The sequence below is a fragment of the Brassica oleracea genome, chromosome C8 (genome assembly GCF_000695525.1).
Source record: "Brassica oleracea var. oleracea cultivar TO1000 chromosome C8, BOL, whole genome shotgun sequence".
NCBI classification, from domain to species: domain Eukaryota; kingdom Viridiplantae; phylum Streptophyta; class Magnoliopsida; order Brassicales; family Brassicaceae; genus Brassica; species Brassica oleracea.
This window is the reverse complement of record NC_027755.1, coordinates 30,680,792-30,695,753: the sequence shown is the minus strand read 5'-3', so window position 1 is coordinate 30,695,753 and position 14,962 is coordinate 30,680,792. Positions and strand designations below refer to the sequence as shown.

Below are 14,962 nucleotides of genomic sequence, written 5' to 3'. Positions count from 1 at the left end.
CAGACTTTGTTCAATACCAGATGAAAGAGTCTTCAGCTCCCATTGAACTTGGGACAATGAGCATAATCTGATGGGCAAAATCAAGGAAAATCTCCTCCACTTTACTCTTGATCCAGTGGGATGAATCAAGAGATAGAAGATCTGCAACCACAAGGTCTTGATCACACTCAAGGGTTTGACCAAAGGGCTTCACCGGGACTATCGGCGACATCCAGGTATCTCTCCATATCTTTGTTGAAGCACCATTACCTATAGCCTTACCAAGTTTAGAGACAATAAGGTCTCGGTCGATCAGGATGCTCCTCCAGCCATGGGAGGTTGAGGATGGGCATTGCACCAGGTGAAAGGAAGTATGGCAGTACTTCCCAAGAAGAAGGCGTGCCAGGAGACACTCCGGCCGAGTGTAGATTCGCCACCCCAATTTTGCAAGGAGGGCTACATTGAAATCGTGAACATCTCGGATACCAAGTCCACCTGATGATTTCGGTTCAGTCAATTCATCCCAAGAAATCCAGCACATCTTCTTCTTATTTGGACTCTCATCCCACCAGAATCGCGTAAAAGCCGACTGAATCTGGCTACAAAGTCCTAAGGGTAGTTCAAAGCAAGACATGGAGTACGTTGGCGTAGCTGAGAGGACCGCCTTGAGCATTGTAAGTTTCCCGGCAGAGGAGAGCCGTCTAGAATACCACGACATGGCTTTCTGTTTGATCCTATCAACAATCGATGCAAATAGGTCTCTTTTGCGCCTACCGAACAGTTCCGGGAGGCCTAGATATTTTCCCACTCCGCCTTCCCGATCAATACCAAGGATTTGATTGACACATAATTTGGTCACCTGTGGTGTTTTAGAAGAGAAGAAGACAGAAGACTTGGCCGCATTTATTAACTGCCCAGAAGCCGGTTCATACTGCCGTAGAATATCCTTAAGCGCCGCTGAGCTTTGTTCGTCTGCTTTGATAAAGAACATCGTATCATCCGCGAACAGGAGATGGTTAATCCTCGGACATTGTTTCGTGAGACGTATGCCTGTCATGATACCGCTTTCCTGAGCCCTCCTGCAAAGACCCGAGAGAACTTCTCCACAAAGAATGAACAAATATGGAGATAGAGGATCGCCTTGTCGGATCCCTCGCTGCGGAACCACATTTCCATAGGCGGAATCATTTACTAAGTAGGAGTAAGAGACTGTCGTCAAACACTGCATGACCCAGTTCGTCCACTTCTCATGGAAGCCTAGTCGGCGAAAAACCTGTTGGATGAAGCCCCACTCCAATCAATCGTAAGCTTTACTCAGGTCAGTTTTCACCGCTAAGTGTTGATAGCTAACTATTGAGTTTACAGTGATGGTGTTGAAATAAGGTAAAAAAAAGGTGGATTAATTTCAGTTGAATCTATACAACTAGTTAAATATACAGGGTTCACAATGAAGACTTGAACCAAACAAATAAAAATGACATAACTGTTAAATTTTAATTGGTTGTTATAATAACTTAGATTTTTATTCACCCTATTTATTTCAAGTGACTTATTTTGTAGGAATTTTTTTAAAAAAAAATTTTATATCAAAATTCATTATGATCTATAAATAAAGACTTGATTTATTTAATTTGGATACATATATTTTTATTATAATATTGATATTATTTACTAATAAATTATTATTTATATAAATAAACACAACTTTATTAAATTAAATTCATGATTAAATTTTTTAAATTGAAAATATTTATTTTTATTAGTATAATGGTAGAATGTTGAATTTTAAACAAATTATTGTATAACATAAAAATTAAATAAATGTTAATGATTATATGGAATAAAAAAATGTAATATGGTGATGTGAATTGTAAAAAAGTAAAAAGGTGGGTGCTGAATAATACAACCAATTGTACATAGTCTTATATGTACGGGTGTGCACGAAGCAAATACTAGCATAACTATTAGTATTTATGATTTGTTTAGTATGTTAAAGATATCTAATTTTTTAGTTTGATTTAATTCGAAGTGATACAAATATCCGAGAAATCTGATATCCAAAAAAATATGGATATCTAAAAATACTTACGAATATTTTGTCCATTTTGCTTAATACAAATTTTTTTGAAAAACCGAAAAGAAAATTATTCTTAAAAGTATTTTTACATGATGTATAAAATAAAAATTAAAAGTAATGAATTACTTTGTAAATTTGAAATTTAGTTAAAAATAATACAAAACTTAAGAAAAGGTTATATTCGTCATAATTGTTTTTTTTAGTAATTTTAATAATGTGAAAATAATTTATTAAATTATATGTTAGAATAATGATGATATAAATTATGCATTTAAATTCTAAATTTAATCAAAATATATATACTATCGAGCGGATGAAATATCCAATTTTTAAATTTTTTTTGTATTTGTGATTTATTTTTTTCTTAACAAAACAAAAATTTACAGATATCTAATTTTTTGGATAGTTAAAAACGATTAATGACTCAAATCAAATTTAACTGATTAAATAACTAGCCAGCCATGTTTAATTCTATGTCGAAGATCTAAATTTAATCGAAATATATATAATATCGGAACGGATGAGATATCCAAATTTTATTTATTTGTATTTGTGATTTATTTTTTTCTTAACAAAACAAAAATTTACAAATATCTAAGTTTTTTGGATAGTTACAAAACTAATAATGGCTCGAATCAAATTTAAATGATAAAATGACTCCAGCCATGCTTGATTCTGTGTCGAAGAAAATCATTGTCAATGGCACTAACGTACTAAAAAGCGAGAGTGTAATGGTGATTTCAGGCCCGGTACGGGTTAATAAATAAGACCCGACTCCCAACCCGGGTCGGAGTAAAAGTCGTTTAATAGCTAAAGTTATCCGATAAATACGGGTTCTCTCTCGTTTTCTCGCTGCGACTCTCTTCTTCTTCCTCCTCCTCCTCTCGATTCTCCATTCTGAGATTAAAACACACACAAAAAGGAATCTAAAAGTTAACGAAGAGAAAATCAGCAATGGCGGATCAGCTCACCGACGATCAGATCTCCGAGTTCAAGGAAGCCTTCAGCTTATTCGACAAAGATGGTGACGGTACGTTCTCGTGAACGCATAGGATTTTGGTAAACATGTGATCGATCATCTGGCTTCAGCTGATTTGGTTATTGGTCTTATATCGATGTCGATGTTACGGATCTGCGATACGTGAATCTCTAGGTTGTTCCTTTTGATTCTCGTTCTGTTTCTGGATTCAATCGTGTTGGTGAATTGAAGTTTTGATGATGGATTTTGAATCTGCTATGAACTTTAGTGATTGATTTGGTTTTGATCGGCGGCCTGTTGTATCAAAAAAAAAAATAAAAAAATAAAGAGAATCTTCGGATCTAACTTTATAGAGAGACGACGTCGTTTTCAGAAAAACTGAATTTTTTTATTTTAATTCGGTAGTAAATCATTTGGTTGGCTTGCAGGTTGCATTACCACCAAGGAGCTGGGAACTGTGATGCGTTCTCTCGGACAGAACCCAACCGAAGCTGAGCTCCAAGACATGATCAATGAAGTTGACGCTGACGGTAACGGCACCATTGATTTCCCCGAGTTCTTGAACCTCATGGCTCGTAAGATGAAGGACACCGACTCCGAGGAAGAGCTCAAGGAAGCGTTCCGGGTTTTCGACAAGGACCAGAACGGTTTCATCTCGGCTGCTGAGCTCCGTCATGTGATGACAAACTTAGGCGAGAAGCTCACGGATGAAGAGGTTGATGAGATGATCAAGGAAGCTGATGTTGATGGTGATGGTCAGATTAACTATGACGAGTTTGTCAAGGTCATGATGGCCAAGTGATGTGGTTTTGGTTTTGGTTTGCCTCTCTCTCTTACTAAAACTCTTTTATGTAATTCTTATATTACTTTATGTATGTTCTTAAATTTTTATTCATGGGACTCGGTTCTGTTTTTCGGTTGTTTAAGACCAAATGCTATCTCTTTTATGCTTTGTGTCTGAACCCTTGCTTTTGTTTTGTTTTTTCTTGTAAGTTTTTGTGTAACTTCTTCTAGTTTCGTGGTTTCTTATTAATTCTAGTAAAGCATCGTATGAGAAGTTGAATACATACATTGCTTGAGAACCACCAATGTAATGGAACGCAGGAGCATGTCTACAAGCGCTTCCCCAGAGCTTTCCCTACATATAATGTAATTCTACAATGTCCCCGTAGGAGCATGTCTCCAATTCGACATAAGATACTTGGATATTAGGAAGTATGTAATGGTTCAGACATGATATTACACGAAAGAGAAAGGACATGGAATGCAGAAGCTTGCCACTAATTAGATGGATCATCAAGTGAAACCAAGTTTATTGCTGAAAACCGACTGTTCTTAATTCAGTTCGGTTTGGTATGATAAACCGGTTCGCTCAGGCGTTGTTGTGCGGCAAACTTTACGTGTCGAGAGCTCGAGGGCGGTCTTTTAATGTCGAAAGTATTATCTGAGCCATCTCTTCTTCACTCTTGAACACTTAACATGGCGACGATGAGCAAACCTCAGAGGACAAAACCCACTTCTAGATCTCAGCGTCTTGTTCTGTTATGCATTGTTATCTTCGCATGTCTCCTCCTCCTCTCCTCAGTGATCTCTACCGGAAAACTGGGTTTACCGTATCAACAAACTCTAATAGATTATTTCGTGAGATCTCCTCGGGGAAAGAGAGAGCACACGCTTTCAGAGAAGTACCTGTATTGGGGAAACAGAATCGATTGTCCTGGCAAAAATTGTGAAACTTGTGCAGGCTTGGGTCATCAAGAATCTAGCCTAAGGTGTGCACTTGAAGAAGCCTTGTTTCTCAACAGGTAACTTTAGTAAGTCCTGTCTGGTTTCTGACAAAGAGTTTCTAATGTGTTGAACTCAATGAGGTTTTGCTTTATAGGACCTTTGTAATGCCTTCTGGAATGTGCATTAATCCAATACATAATAAGAAAGGTATACTGAATCGATCTGATAACAAAACTACAGAGGAAGGGTTAGTTCTCTGAATGCATTTTCATTTTTTAGTATTTGTATCTTTAAATGGAAATGTCACATTTGGATGTTTCTTAGTTGGGTAGGGAGCTCTTGTGCAATGGACTCCTTGTATGATATTGATCTCATATCTGAGAAGATACCTGTGATATTGGACGACTCTAAAACATGGCATTTTGTTCTATCCACAAGTATGAAGTTGGAAGAAAGAGGGATTGCGCATGTTTATGGAGTCAGTCGCCATAGGCTAACACAGAGTCACTACTCGAATCTTTTGATCATTAACCGAACCGCAAGTCCTCTTGCATGGTAGTAATCAATGATTAAGCTGCTTGATGCTATTTTATAGTCCCTTTTTAACTCATGTTAAGATTGTTGATATAGGTTCGTTGAGTGCAAAGATAGAGGCAATCGTAGCGCCGTCATGCTTCCTTATTCATTTCTCCCTAACATGGCAGCTGTAAACTTGAGAGACGCCGCAGAAAAGGTATTGTGGCTCACTACTCTTATCTTGGGGTGGAAGCCTTTAAGGTTGAATAGGTAACTTGTGTTGTTACAGATAAAAGCAGAACTTGGTGATTATGATGCCATCCATGTTCGCCGTGGAGACAAACTGAAAACAAGGAAAGACAGGTTTGGAGTTGAAAGGATTCAGTTTCCTCATCTAGACAGAGCTACACGACCGGAGTTTATCCTCCACAGGATAGAGAAGCTGATTCCACCAGGGAGGACTCTTTATATCGGTTCTAATGAGAGAACTCCTGGATTCTTCTCTCCTCTCGCCGTCAGGTAAAGATACTCGGTTCTTAGATGTTCTGATTTCACATAGGTAGAAGGAACACTAGCACTCACTTGTGGATGCTTATACTGCAGGTACAAACTGGCTTACTCGTCAAATTTTAGCGAGATTCTTGATCCTATAATCAAGAATAATTACCAGTTGTTCATGGTGGAGAGACTGGTAATGATGGGAGCCAGAACATACTTCAAAACGTTTAGAGAGTATGAAACGGATCTCACCTTGACTGATGATCCCAAAAAGAACAAGAACTGGGAGATACCAGTGTACACCATGGATGAAAGGAAAGAAGCAGCAAGCTAAAGTGTGTTCTGCGCAAACACTCACTGCTGTTTCCAGGTGGTTATTGTATAGAATGTGTTCTGTGAGAACAAATGTAATAAGATTGTAATGTTTTCGAAGTTTCAAATAGATAAAGTTCTTTGTTTTTCTTAACCCGCAAATCTGTGCTACATAACCTATGCAACTCATCCTAAACTAGAAATGGAAAGGGAGAAAGTTGGTAAGGTCTTTAGTCTGATCATATACAGTGAGACATGTTGGCTCCAAGGTTGGTCCAAGAGCAATAAAGGAACTCCCCTTCCCATTCAGAGAAAGACTCCTTTTGAATTAGTGAGATTGTGCTTCAAGAAGGATGTTTGTGGCGGCGTTGACATCATTTCTGGCGTGCACGAGCGCCTGTCTTGCTGCGTTTCTGTCAAAACCCATTGATACCAATGTAGCTATGGCTTCTTCAGATGGCTCCACACTTGACGCCATCGGTGCTGGCTGAGATCTCTGTAAGCAAAGAGGAGTTTGAGATAACATTAAAGAGTTGGCTAACAAAACAGATGTTACTGAGAAAAGAAAGTAGCCTTGCCTCTGCTCGGCGAACTGTGTTTGGTGATATAGTCCCAACGATGTTCCTGCTTGGTGCTGGAGAAGAAGAGCTACTAAAGGACGGCAAAGAAAGCCGGGAAAAGAACGAAGCAGCAAACTCGGGGAACTGTGGTGCATTCACACACAGAAAAAGTTACTCGCGGCATTGGATAACTATTTTAACGAAGCTGACGGTTAAGACAGACAGAGAGATAAATAATGAAGTGTTTGTTTCTACGAAGAGATTATAAAGGTATAACCTTGGCCTTTCGGATGCCGAGGATGTTCAAACGATACAAGGAACCAGCAATTATGCCGCAAACTCCAGGAAAGATGGATCTTTTCCAAGAAGATAGTAGAAGCTACAAAATAAATAAGAAACGAGAAGATTATCATCTAAGACTAAGGACACAACAAGAATCATACACTGAAACCTATAGTGTTGTTATTTACCTGGAGTCCTGCAAGGTATATGAATGACTTATCGGAGAAGTTGACACCAAATACACGAAACCTTGTTGAAACTGGGATGTCCAAGTAGAAGGGTATAAACGAAGCAAATATCAGGCCGTATGGTCCAGAGGTCAGTAAATTTTCTGTGGTATCTGCGATAAGAAACAACACATAGTTACCATAATAAATATATACAAGGTACATCATATTTAGTGAAGTGAAGTTTTGCAAAATGTATTAAATCCAAAGCAGAAGCGACCCGTCAAACACGCATAAATCCAAATCATGGAACAGGTGAATATCCAGTAAAAGATGTTCATGATAGTTATAGAGCGAAGAAATAAAACGATTGAATACTGATTACTGAAACCAATAATGAGCATCACAGTATCTTAATCTAAAATAATTCATCTGCTCTCATACAGAGCACCACAATCCTTAATCGTACCCTGAGTTGTTGCAAATCCTAACTAGTAAAGAGGCAGACTTAGGCTGTCTTGAAACAGAATGAAGGGTACCTTTAAGCAGTGATAGCAAAGTGACCTCTAGTAGAAGAGATAAAGTCCCTGAGAACAAGATAAAGACCTGCAGCAGGAACGACAATTTATTTGTAACTTTGGCAAGCAACAAAAAACACAAGTGAAACTTCGAAAGGCATATTAGGATATAATTCTACCTAAAAAAATAAAAAGAGAGCCTAGCAACAAGTCTCCACTTACCGAGTACTTATTTGAGCCAATCTGTCTCTCAAAAACACGAAAGTAGTATAGCAAATACAACCCGAACATCGATTCTGGTGTGGAGGAGAAGGCAAAACTCGACATGATTAGCTTCCATATCCGAAACTTCTCAAAGATATCCTGCAAATTAAAAAAAAAAGCTTGTAAAGCCACATTGTACTTCGAAGATATCGGATTCTCATAGAAACTAGAAAATACAGCTGTGCATCATAAACTTGAAAGCTAGAATCACACATCTTTTCAGATGCTAGGTCACTGGCATACACAAACAGATGATCAGATTGCAAGCTATCAAACTCCTCAAACACTTGAGCACCATACAGCTTATCAGATTCAAAGTAGACGCTCATAAATGCTGATGGCACGATTCCAAGATTGAACAGATGAATGCTTACGAACTACATTGGCTAAACCTAGTCCACTTTTGATCATTCTAAAGTAAAATCCATAACAAAACCTAAAAACGAGTGAGGAATTCACAATACATCAAAGCGAGTACCTGGTAAGACAAACCGAGCTTGGAGGAACGGCCCTGGATCCCGAAGAGCACGGTGAACAGAGCGCTCGTGATGACGAAGGCTTTCGTTACCGGAGCATTATCTGCAAACTCCACAAAAGTTCAATTACTCAGAAAATCGAAACACAAAAAAAAAAAAAATCGCGAGTGTGAGAAGACACTGATCAGGCGAAATGAGGACGGTGGTTGCGATACGTACGGAAACCGGAGGGACCGCCGTTCATCTTCGCCGGGAGAAGAAGCGAAGGCGACGGAGAAACAATCGGTAAGCAAATTCGTCAGGAGTCGATCTCGATTCCGAGATCGGGGCAACAACGACCTTTTAATCTCTTCTGAGAAGGATGCGAGTTTGCAGAAATTCAATTCAATAATTCGAATTATATCATTATTTCGTTTTGGGCGAATTACATAATTATTTTTATTTTGATGTATAGCTGAGAATAGAATGGTCCAGAACAGAAGCTTTTCTATAGGGTTGGGCGACTTTGGCCCGGTGCTATAAATCAATAATTTAAAACAAAATTGTGATGAAGAAAGTAATTGTATTACAAAATAACTTCTTTTTTCTTTAACCAACAAAATAACTTCTACTTTTTAAAAATCATAGTTCAATAATATTATATCAACAATTTCTACAGCTATTTTTTTTTTTTGTTGGAAAAATAATTTTACAGATAATTAGAGAAGTTATTACCAGTACCAGGGCAAAAGATTAACTATATTGATCTCAACTAAAGATTAACCAAAGAGCTTTCATCTAACAAAGAAAACTACGTACACTCTCCATAGGTCGGAATCAGAATCAAAATCAAATTCAAGCTCGAGCGGTCTCAAACATGGTTTTTTTTTTTTTTTTTTTTTTTTTTTCCTTTTTCTCAAACATGGTTTACTAAACGCTATTCTTACACACATGGAGTTCATCACCGTTATTAGGGCTTTGACATGAGTAGTAGTAGATTACAAAAAGGAGATGCCACAAGAGTCTTTAGATAGACAAAAAGGCGAGAGTATGAGGATAATTTATCAAACAGGTTCAAAGACCTAACCCCACCGTACGTCCGTCTCTCCTCCTTAATCCTGCTGTGTACTGTTTCTCTAGATCCTTCTGCAACTCGTTCTGTTTCTCGACTTGGACTTCGTTTGGGTTCTGCTCTTGGTTTACTACACTCCCTTTCACACCCTACAATGATGCACCAACGCAACCTCAGACTCTGAAAATGTGTTAGTATTACTCCATATACACAAATCAATTATACGCAATTTTTATGATATGAGACTAGGCTAAGAAAATTCTGGATGATGATCATTAGCGATGTAGAAAACAATCAAATGGAGGAAGGATGAGGCTTACCATAAGTTTGTTGAACTTTTCTTGTCGTTCTCGGTCCCCAACTAGTGCACTATCCCAACGATGAGCAGGCTGGTTCGAAGGAGAAAATACCATAAAGTGGGGGTTTATCTCACTATATAAGTAGATTAACATATTCATGAGTCAATAGGATACCTCTTCTGTAGCCGTGCTTTTCTTCTTTCCCCATAGTAACTTCTTCTTTTGGTCTGTGGTCAGGTAACCCGTTCCAACAAGGTTTTTATTCACTGGATTCACCACCAAAGGAAACAGTTAGGCAAGAACTAAGCAATAGCAGACGCGGCTAGACTAGACTTTTGTGTAACCATCTTCAACAGGAACAATATGTTTCAAGATAAAAGCATGAGCCCACTCAAATGTTTAGATGGCAAGATCATATATATGTATACAGAAACAGCGAGAATCATTAGCTGAACTAGATCAACAGAAGAAGAAAATGGAGTTTCTGAGCTTACCTAATTCAGCAGCCTGCATAGCTGCGACTTTTGCAGCATCGACATCACCAGAAGCCTCAGCTCCTTTCGAATGAGATTGCAATGACGAATCCTGATTCCCTGAACAGAGGGCTGGCTTAAACCTCGATGTGTGTTTCTCTTCTGCTGCATTGCTATAACTTAGAGCTACAAACCACAGAACTCGAAAAAAAAGAGAAACGAAAAAGTCTTACCATTAGTATTGCCATGGGTAAACTTTTCTGAAACGAACCCCTTCAGTTTCTTGGAATGGGCATCTCGGTTCTCAGTTGCACCATCAGGACGGTCTCTAGGGGATTTGGCATAGACATCCTTCTCCTTGTTATCAAGGTCCTCATGTTCCTTCTCATCACGGGATTGGCGGTCACCAAAAGTCCAGCGGGAACCTCGTTTCACATAATCCTTCTCTTTATCCTCCGCCCTGGAGTCTGCGTGTTTCCTACGGGAATGTCTGTCTGAATCATTTTTTGACCTGTTATGTTCTTTCTCTGCTCTTCTATGGTCACTTCTTGAGTCCCGGCTCGATCTAGCTCCATCCCTCTCATGATGTCTGTCGTACTCATCGCGCTTAGATCGGTAGTGATCATCCCTAGAGTGCCTATCATGTCTATGTGAATCAATACCACCTCTACCATAACGACTGCGATCATCAGATTCCCCTCTATCTTCCCTCCTGGCATGAACTGGCTCAGAAACTTTCCTAACATCTTCCCTAGACTGCTTAGAGATCTGATCACGTTCAGGACTTCCTATACAGAACAAGAATCCATAGTTGTAAACTCAGCTATCGATAGGACTAATGAAATCGAAAGCCACGCTCTTTACTGACTACAGAAGTTGAATCCCTAGCTCTAAACACATGAAACCTCCACTAAGATGCACAATACATGATCAAATAAATAACATAGAAAACTCATCATATAAAATGCCATAACCAATCAGATACACAAACATAAAATCATTTTTGAGGCTGTGAGTGGACAAACCATCAGATGAAGAGGAGCCATCGTCAGCTAAAGCTCGGCGGCGATACTTTCTCCCAGACTCGTCGTTGGAAGGCTTTTTAAAAACGGCACCGCCCTGATGCGGAGGTGAGTTCAGTTCGGTGTCCATGTAAGCTTGACAACTAACAAAAAAAAAATTGATCAGATTCCAGAAATCAACGTAAGCAAATGTAATCATAATCGTATCAAGAGAGCATGATAGCGGCAATATGAAAGAGTATGAATGAACCCTAGAATCGAAACTCGAAAGGAAGTTCGCTCACCTTCGCGAAATTTCTATCACTCGTGGAGTTCTCCAGCAAAATCACAAGATGACGAGATCGAATCGCGAAACGAAGAAGATGAGCTGATAGATACAAATCTTCAATTCACCATTCTCTATGTATTCATTTCTCTGGGAAAAAAAAAAAAAAACAAAGAGAAAAAGTTAGGGTTCGATGAAGAAGATATTTCTCTATCGATGAGGCGGTGAGGCTTAATGGACCACGAAAAGCCCAGTTATTAGTCTAAGGCTTTTCCTTTTTTAAAGCATATGGGCTGACTTCCGGAGACGAAAGTTTTGTTATCAAATAACTAATTTTTTTCTTGCTCATCAGCTAAATCAAATCGTCTTTTCACATTTTCAGCTTTAAGACAAACCGGCGTGGTTACAGGGCAGGTCCTAAGCGTATGCTAGTGATGTATTGTCTTGTAACTTCCATATAACCCCAAATTTATAAAAGAAAAATTATATAAAATTTTACTATATTGTTTATAACCTTTCAAAATTTCATATACCGATACTTGATTATTACACAAGGGACCAATAGCAATAATAGAAGAAATCTTTGGCCATTTTTTTTCGATTTGAAGTGTGGGCCGGGGGTAACTGATAAACTAGCTTTTGCACTGGTTAAATTGCGGTTAGAGGTGCTTTTCATAACATAGTCTTGTTTTAAAAATTCATACAGCGATATTTATTATGTAACGGAAGGATGGAGTAATAATCAGTTCTAGATACGTTTACTGTAAAACTCTGATCATCTCTTCCATTGGCCTTTTAATACTCGACATGCTTGCATTGGACCGACATGATAAATCTTTCAACAATGAATTGTCATATAACTAACATTTTTCCATCTATCTGCCAATGGTATTTATCCAATGTCATTGCCAAAGAACTATGAGCTAACAGACAACTGTGAAATTCTTTTTCTTGGACCATGTATAAAATGGATAGATTTTATTTTGGTAAAATAAAATTGAGGGATGTGAGATAACACAATAGGTATTTTTATATTATATGGTCGAAGACTAGTTATTTTCTGGGATATATATTTGTAAAACCTTTCCCATACTCCTTACCCGAAAGTTTTCAGCTGTTCTAAATTACGTCATAACGATCGCGTCTGCATGGTTGTAATAATAATGCTAATATAGTACGATGTTGATTTTAAGAAATTCAACTTTGTTCCATCAGTTTCTGCAACTGTCTTAAGAAAATCTACGTTGAATGTGAACACTTTTCTATTATCATTTAGTAAATTTGATTTATTAATCCAACTTGCACCTAGCGGGAAAGAAAAAGAACTAATAACACCATTTTTCCACAAGGAACACAAAAGTCTTTTGGGACGTTTACTTGGAAGTCAACACACGTGCTCACTGCCCTCTCAGAATTCACCACGTATAATATTAAGAGATATTTTATTACAAGTTTTATAAGACCCATGAATTAATGCCTTTTCGAGAAAGGACGCATGAATTAATGTTAGTTCAACACTTCAACCAATTCTACAAAAGGTAATATCACTTTGAGTCTTCTGTAGATTAGGCTATAACTAAAATTATGTATGCCAAACTTAAGATTGAAAATGCTTATAAGATTGAGCTCCAATACATTCGAATTTCTTATTTGTTATGAAAATATATAAATACTTACTTTATATTCTGGAGAACTATAAATACCTTGAAAGAATTAACAATATGGAGCTGGATTATGTAATTAAGTACTAATTAAATGACTGTGGAGAAAATAAATAAAATATGAGGAAGAAAATATATAGAGAAAAAAACAAAAATAGCACTAAATCAAGTTTATGTTCTCAAACTAGCACTCAAGGTCAAAAATCACAAAAATAGCACTTAATGTTTTATCAAAAATCACAAACTTATGGTTTAGAGTTAAAGGGTGGGGTTTAGGATTTAGGGTTTAGGGTTTAAGGTTTAGAGTTTAGGGTTTAGGGTTTAGGGTTTAGAGTTGAGAAATGAGGTTTTGGGGATAAGATTTCAAATTTTGAAAAATAAAAAAAATTAAAATTTTCAAAAGATAAACTTAGAAATTTGCTATTTTGGTCATTTTAGTTTTTGAGTGCTATTTTTGTGATATAAATTTAGAAAAATGTTATTTTGGAGATTTGTCCAAATATATATTCGTGATACTCTTACAACTTTATTCGACAAAGAGATAAGTAGGTAATTAATAAAATTTATCAGGAGAACTGGAAAGATGGGTCTACGTACACGTGACTTGACTTTCTTTTGAAGATCTCTAAAAGATGTTATCGTATCCTCTCGGAGCCGCTACTAGTAAGTTCGTGACAAAAAAAAAAAACCTACTAAAATAATCTCCAAAAAAAACTTTATTTTGATATTTCCAAAATTCTATATTTGAAATTTAAAGGTGTTCTTCTCCAGAAGCAAAATTTCAAACTTAACTTGAAAACTATTTATATTTTATAACATGGTCTTTATATTTGTCATAACTAATTTGAATTCATAAAACTTTTATAAATAACTAGCACATATATAAACATATTACAAAAATATTAATTAATAAATATTCTATTAAAATATATAAAAAAAATAAATAACTTAATTAATATTAAACTTCAAACAAAATACCATAATATTCCACAAAATGATTTTTGTAATGCATATATGATCTATTAGTGCATTTCGAAGTAAAAATGGATCTCCTCATTTTTACTTTGTAGATTACGAGCTAAAAGTTGTTGAAATCAGATGATATTGATACTTTTAAATACATTAAATCAGAACAAGAAAATAAGAAAGAAACATAAAATATTGGTAAAAGACTAATTTCTTTTCAATAATATAAATACTCGTGAATATATTCGATATGAACAAGAAAGAATTGTAAGAAAAAAACATCAAAAACAACAACAACAACCATCTTCACTTACACAAAAAAATTTGGATAATATTTGAAAATTTTGAAGGTTCCGGATCAAACTTACATGATTATTAGTGTTGTTATAATATTTAAATTTGTGTAATAGTTATGTCTTCATTAAAATTTTTAAAATCTTTTTGTTAAATTTCTTTTGTATATTATTGTTGTCTAAATCTAGCTTAAAATATTTTAAATCTTATTTTATAGTTTTATTTAATTTTATGTGTAAAATTTAAAATCTGTAAACAAAATTTAAAATATTTATGAGATATAATTTTTTAAGGATTAAAATAATAAACGAGAAAATATTTATGAATCATAAAGATCATGTGTGATTGTAGGGACCAAAATGCAAATAAAAATACGAAACTTCACTTGAAGTTTTGAAATTTTTTTTTTAGAGCAAAAAACTTCATATTGAAGTTATAGAATGTCTTTTTTTAAGATGCTCAATCAAGTTTTTGATAACTTTTCTTGTTCATAAGTCATGTATATTGACTTTTGAAAACTTAATCGATTTTTTTTCACTTATCATACAGATTTCCACCGTAATTTATACGCTAAT

The 14,962-nt window shown here is 36.3% G+C and overlaps 4 protein-coding genes across 9 annotated transcripts; 2 read left to right on the top strand and 2 right to left on the bottom strand.

The window, feature by feature from the left end:
• Positions 1-2,798: 2,798 nt before the first annotated feature.
• Positions 2,799-4,059, top strand: LOC106307322 (calmodulin). The gene is made up of 2 exons (XM_013744245.1): positions 2,799-3,086; positions 3,464-4,059. The coding sequence occupies exons 1-2, from the start codon at positions 3,011-3,013 to the stop codon at positions 3,835-3,837; spliced, it is 450 nt and encodes a 149-aa protein (XP_013599699.1). The 5' UTR covers positions 2,799-3,010; the 3' UTR covers positions 3,838-4,059.
• Positions 4,060-4,499: 440 nt separating this feature from the next.
• LOC106307805 lies at positions 4,500-6,144 on the top strand. Of its 2 annotated transcripts, XM_013744868.1 has the most exons (6): positions 4,515-4,840; positions 4,918-5,010; positions 5,088-5,318; positions 5,394-5,496; positions 5,569-5,798; positions 5,883-6,144. In XM_013744868.1, exons 1-6 carry the CDS (start codon positions 4,515-4,517, stop codon positions 6,109-6,111), a joined length of 1,212 nt encoding a protein of 403 aa, XP_013600322.1. In that variant the 3' UTR covers positions 6,112-6,144. The 2 variants fall into 2 exon arrangements, with proteins under 2 accessions (XP_013600323.1, XP_013600322.1); XM_013744869.1 differs by lacking the exon at positions 4,918-5,010 and having other exon boundaries at positions 4,500-4,840; positions 5,202-5,318.
• Positions 6,145-6,191: 47 nt separating this feature from the next.
• Positions 6,192-8,820, bottom strand: LOC106307806 (rhomboid-like protein 20). Its single transcript, XM_013744870.1, has 8 exons — positions 8,576-8,820; positions 8,359-8,459; positions 7,839-7,979; positions 7,638-7,704; positions 7,120-7,271; positions 6,927-7,028; positions 6,668-6,793; positions 6,192-6,585 (listed from the first exon to the last, which is right to left on the bottom strand). The coding sequence occupies exons 1-8, from the start codon at positions 8,598-8,600 to the stop codon at positions 6,418-6,420; spliced, it is 882 nt and encodes a 293-aa protein (XP_013600324.1). The 5' UTR covers positions 8,601-8,820; the 3' UTR covers positions 6,192-6,417.
• A 360-nt stretch (positions 8,821-9,180) lies between these two features.
• LOC106307404 (arginine/serine-rich coiled-coil protein 2) lies at positions 9,181-11,650 on the bottom strand. 5 transcript variants are annotated; one of them, XM_013744352.1, is made up of 7 exons: positions 11,486-11,650; positions 11,205-11,344; positions 10,413-10,967; positions 10,201-10,344; positions 9,881-9,972; positions 9,728-9,796; positions 9,181-9,587 (listed from the first exon to the last, which is right to left on the bottom strand). In XM_013744352.1, exons 2-7 carry the CDS (start codon positions 11,329-11,331, stop codon positions 9,306-9,308), a joined length of 1,269 nt encoding a protein of 422 aa, XP_013599806.1. In that variant the 5' UTR covers positions 11,332-11,344; positions 11,486-11,650; the 3' UTR covers positions 9,181-9,305. The 5 variants fall into 5 exon arrangements, with proteins under 5 accessions (XP_013599806.1, XP_013599809.1, XP_013599807.1 ...); XM_013744355.1 differs by having other exon boundaries at positions 9,181-9,556; XM_013744353.1 differs by having other exon boundaries at positions 10,201-10,341.
• Between the last annotated feature and the right edge of the window lie 3,312 nt (positions 11,651-14,962).

Coding starts and splice junctions, on each gene's coding strand:
- LOC106307806 (XM_013744870.1), bottom strand. CDS start 8,600: ATGAACGGCGGTCCCTCCGGTTTCC. Junction 8,460..8,575: donor CGGCGGTCCCTCCGGTTTCC/GTACGTATCGCA, acceptor TGGAGTTTGCAG/ATAATGCTCCGGTAACGAAA. Junction 6,794..6,926: donor TCGGCATCCGAAAGGCCAAG/GTTATACCTTTA, acceptor AATGCACCACAG/TTCCCCGAGTTTGCTGCTTC.
- LOC106307805 (XM_013744868.1), top strand. CDS start 4,515: ATGGCGACGATGAGCAAACCTCAGAGGACAAAACCCACTTCTAGATCT. Junction 4,841..4,917: donor GAAGCCTTGTTTCTCAACAG/GTAACTTTAGTA, acceptor TTTGCTTTATAG/GACCTTTGTAATGCCTTCTG. Junction 5,497..5,568: donor TGAGAGACGCCGCAGAAAAG/GTATTGTGGCTC, acceptor GTGTTGTTACAG/ATAAAAGCAGAACTTGGTGA.
- LOC106307404 (XM_013744352.1), bottom strand. CDS start 11,331: ATGGACACCGAACTGAACTCACCTCCGCATCAGGGCGGTGCCGTTTTT. Junction 10,968..11,204: donor TGGCTCCTCTTCATCTGATG/GTTTGTCCACTC, acceptor TGTTCTGTATAG/GAAGTCCTGAACGTGATCAG. Junction 9,973..10,200: donor TATGCAGGCTGCTGAATTAG/GTAAGCTCAGAA, acceptor TGGTGAATCCAG/TGAATAAAAACCTTGTTGGA.
- LOC106307322 (XM_013744245.1), top strand. CDS start 3,011: ATGGCGGATCAGCTCACCGACGATCAGATCTCCGAGTTCAAGGAAGCC. Junction 3,087..3,463: donor ATTCGACAAAGATGGTGACG/GTACGTTCTCGT, acceptor GTTGGCTTGCAG/GTTGCATTACCACCAAGGAG.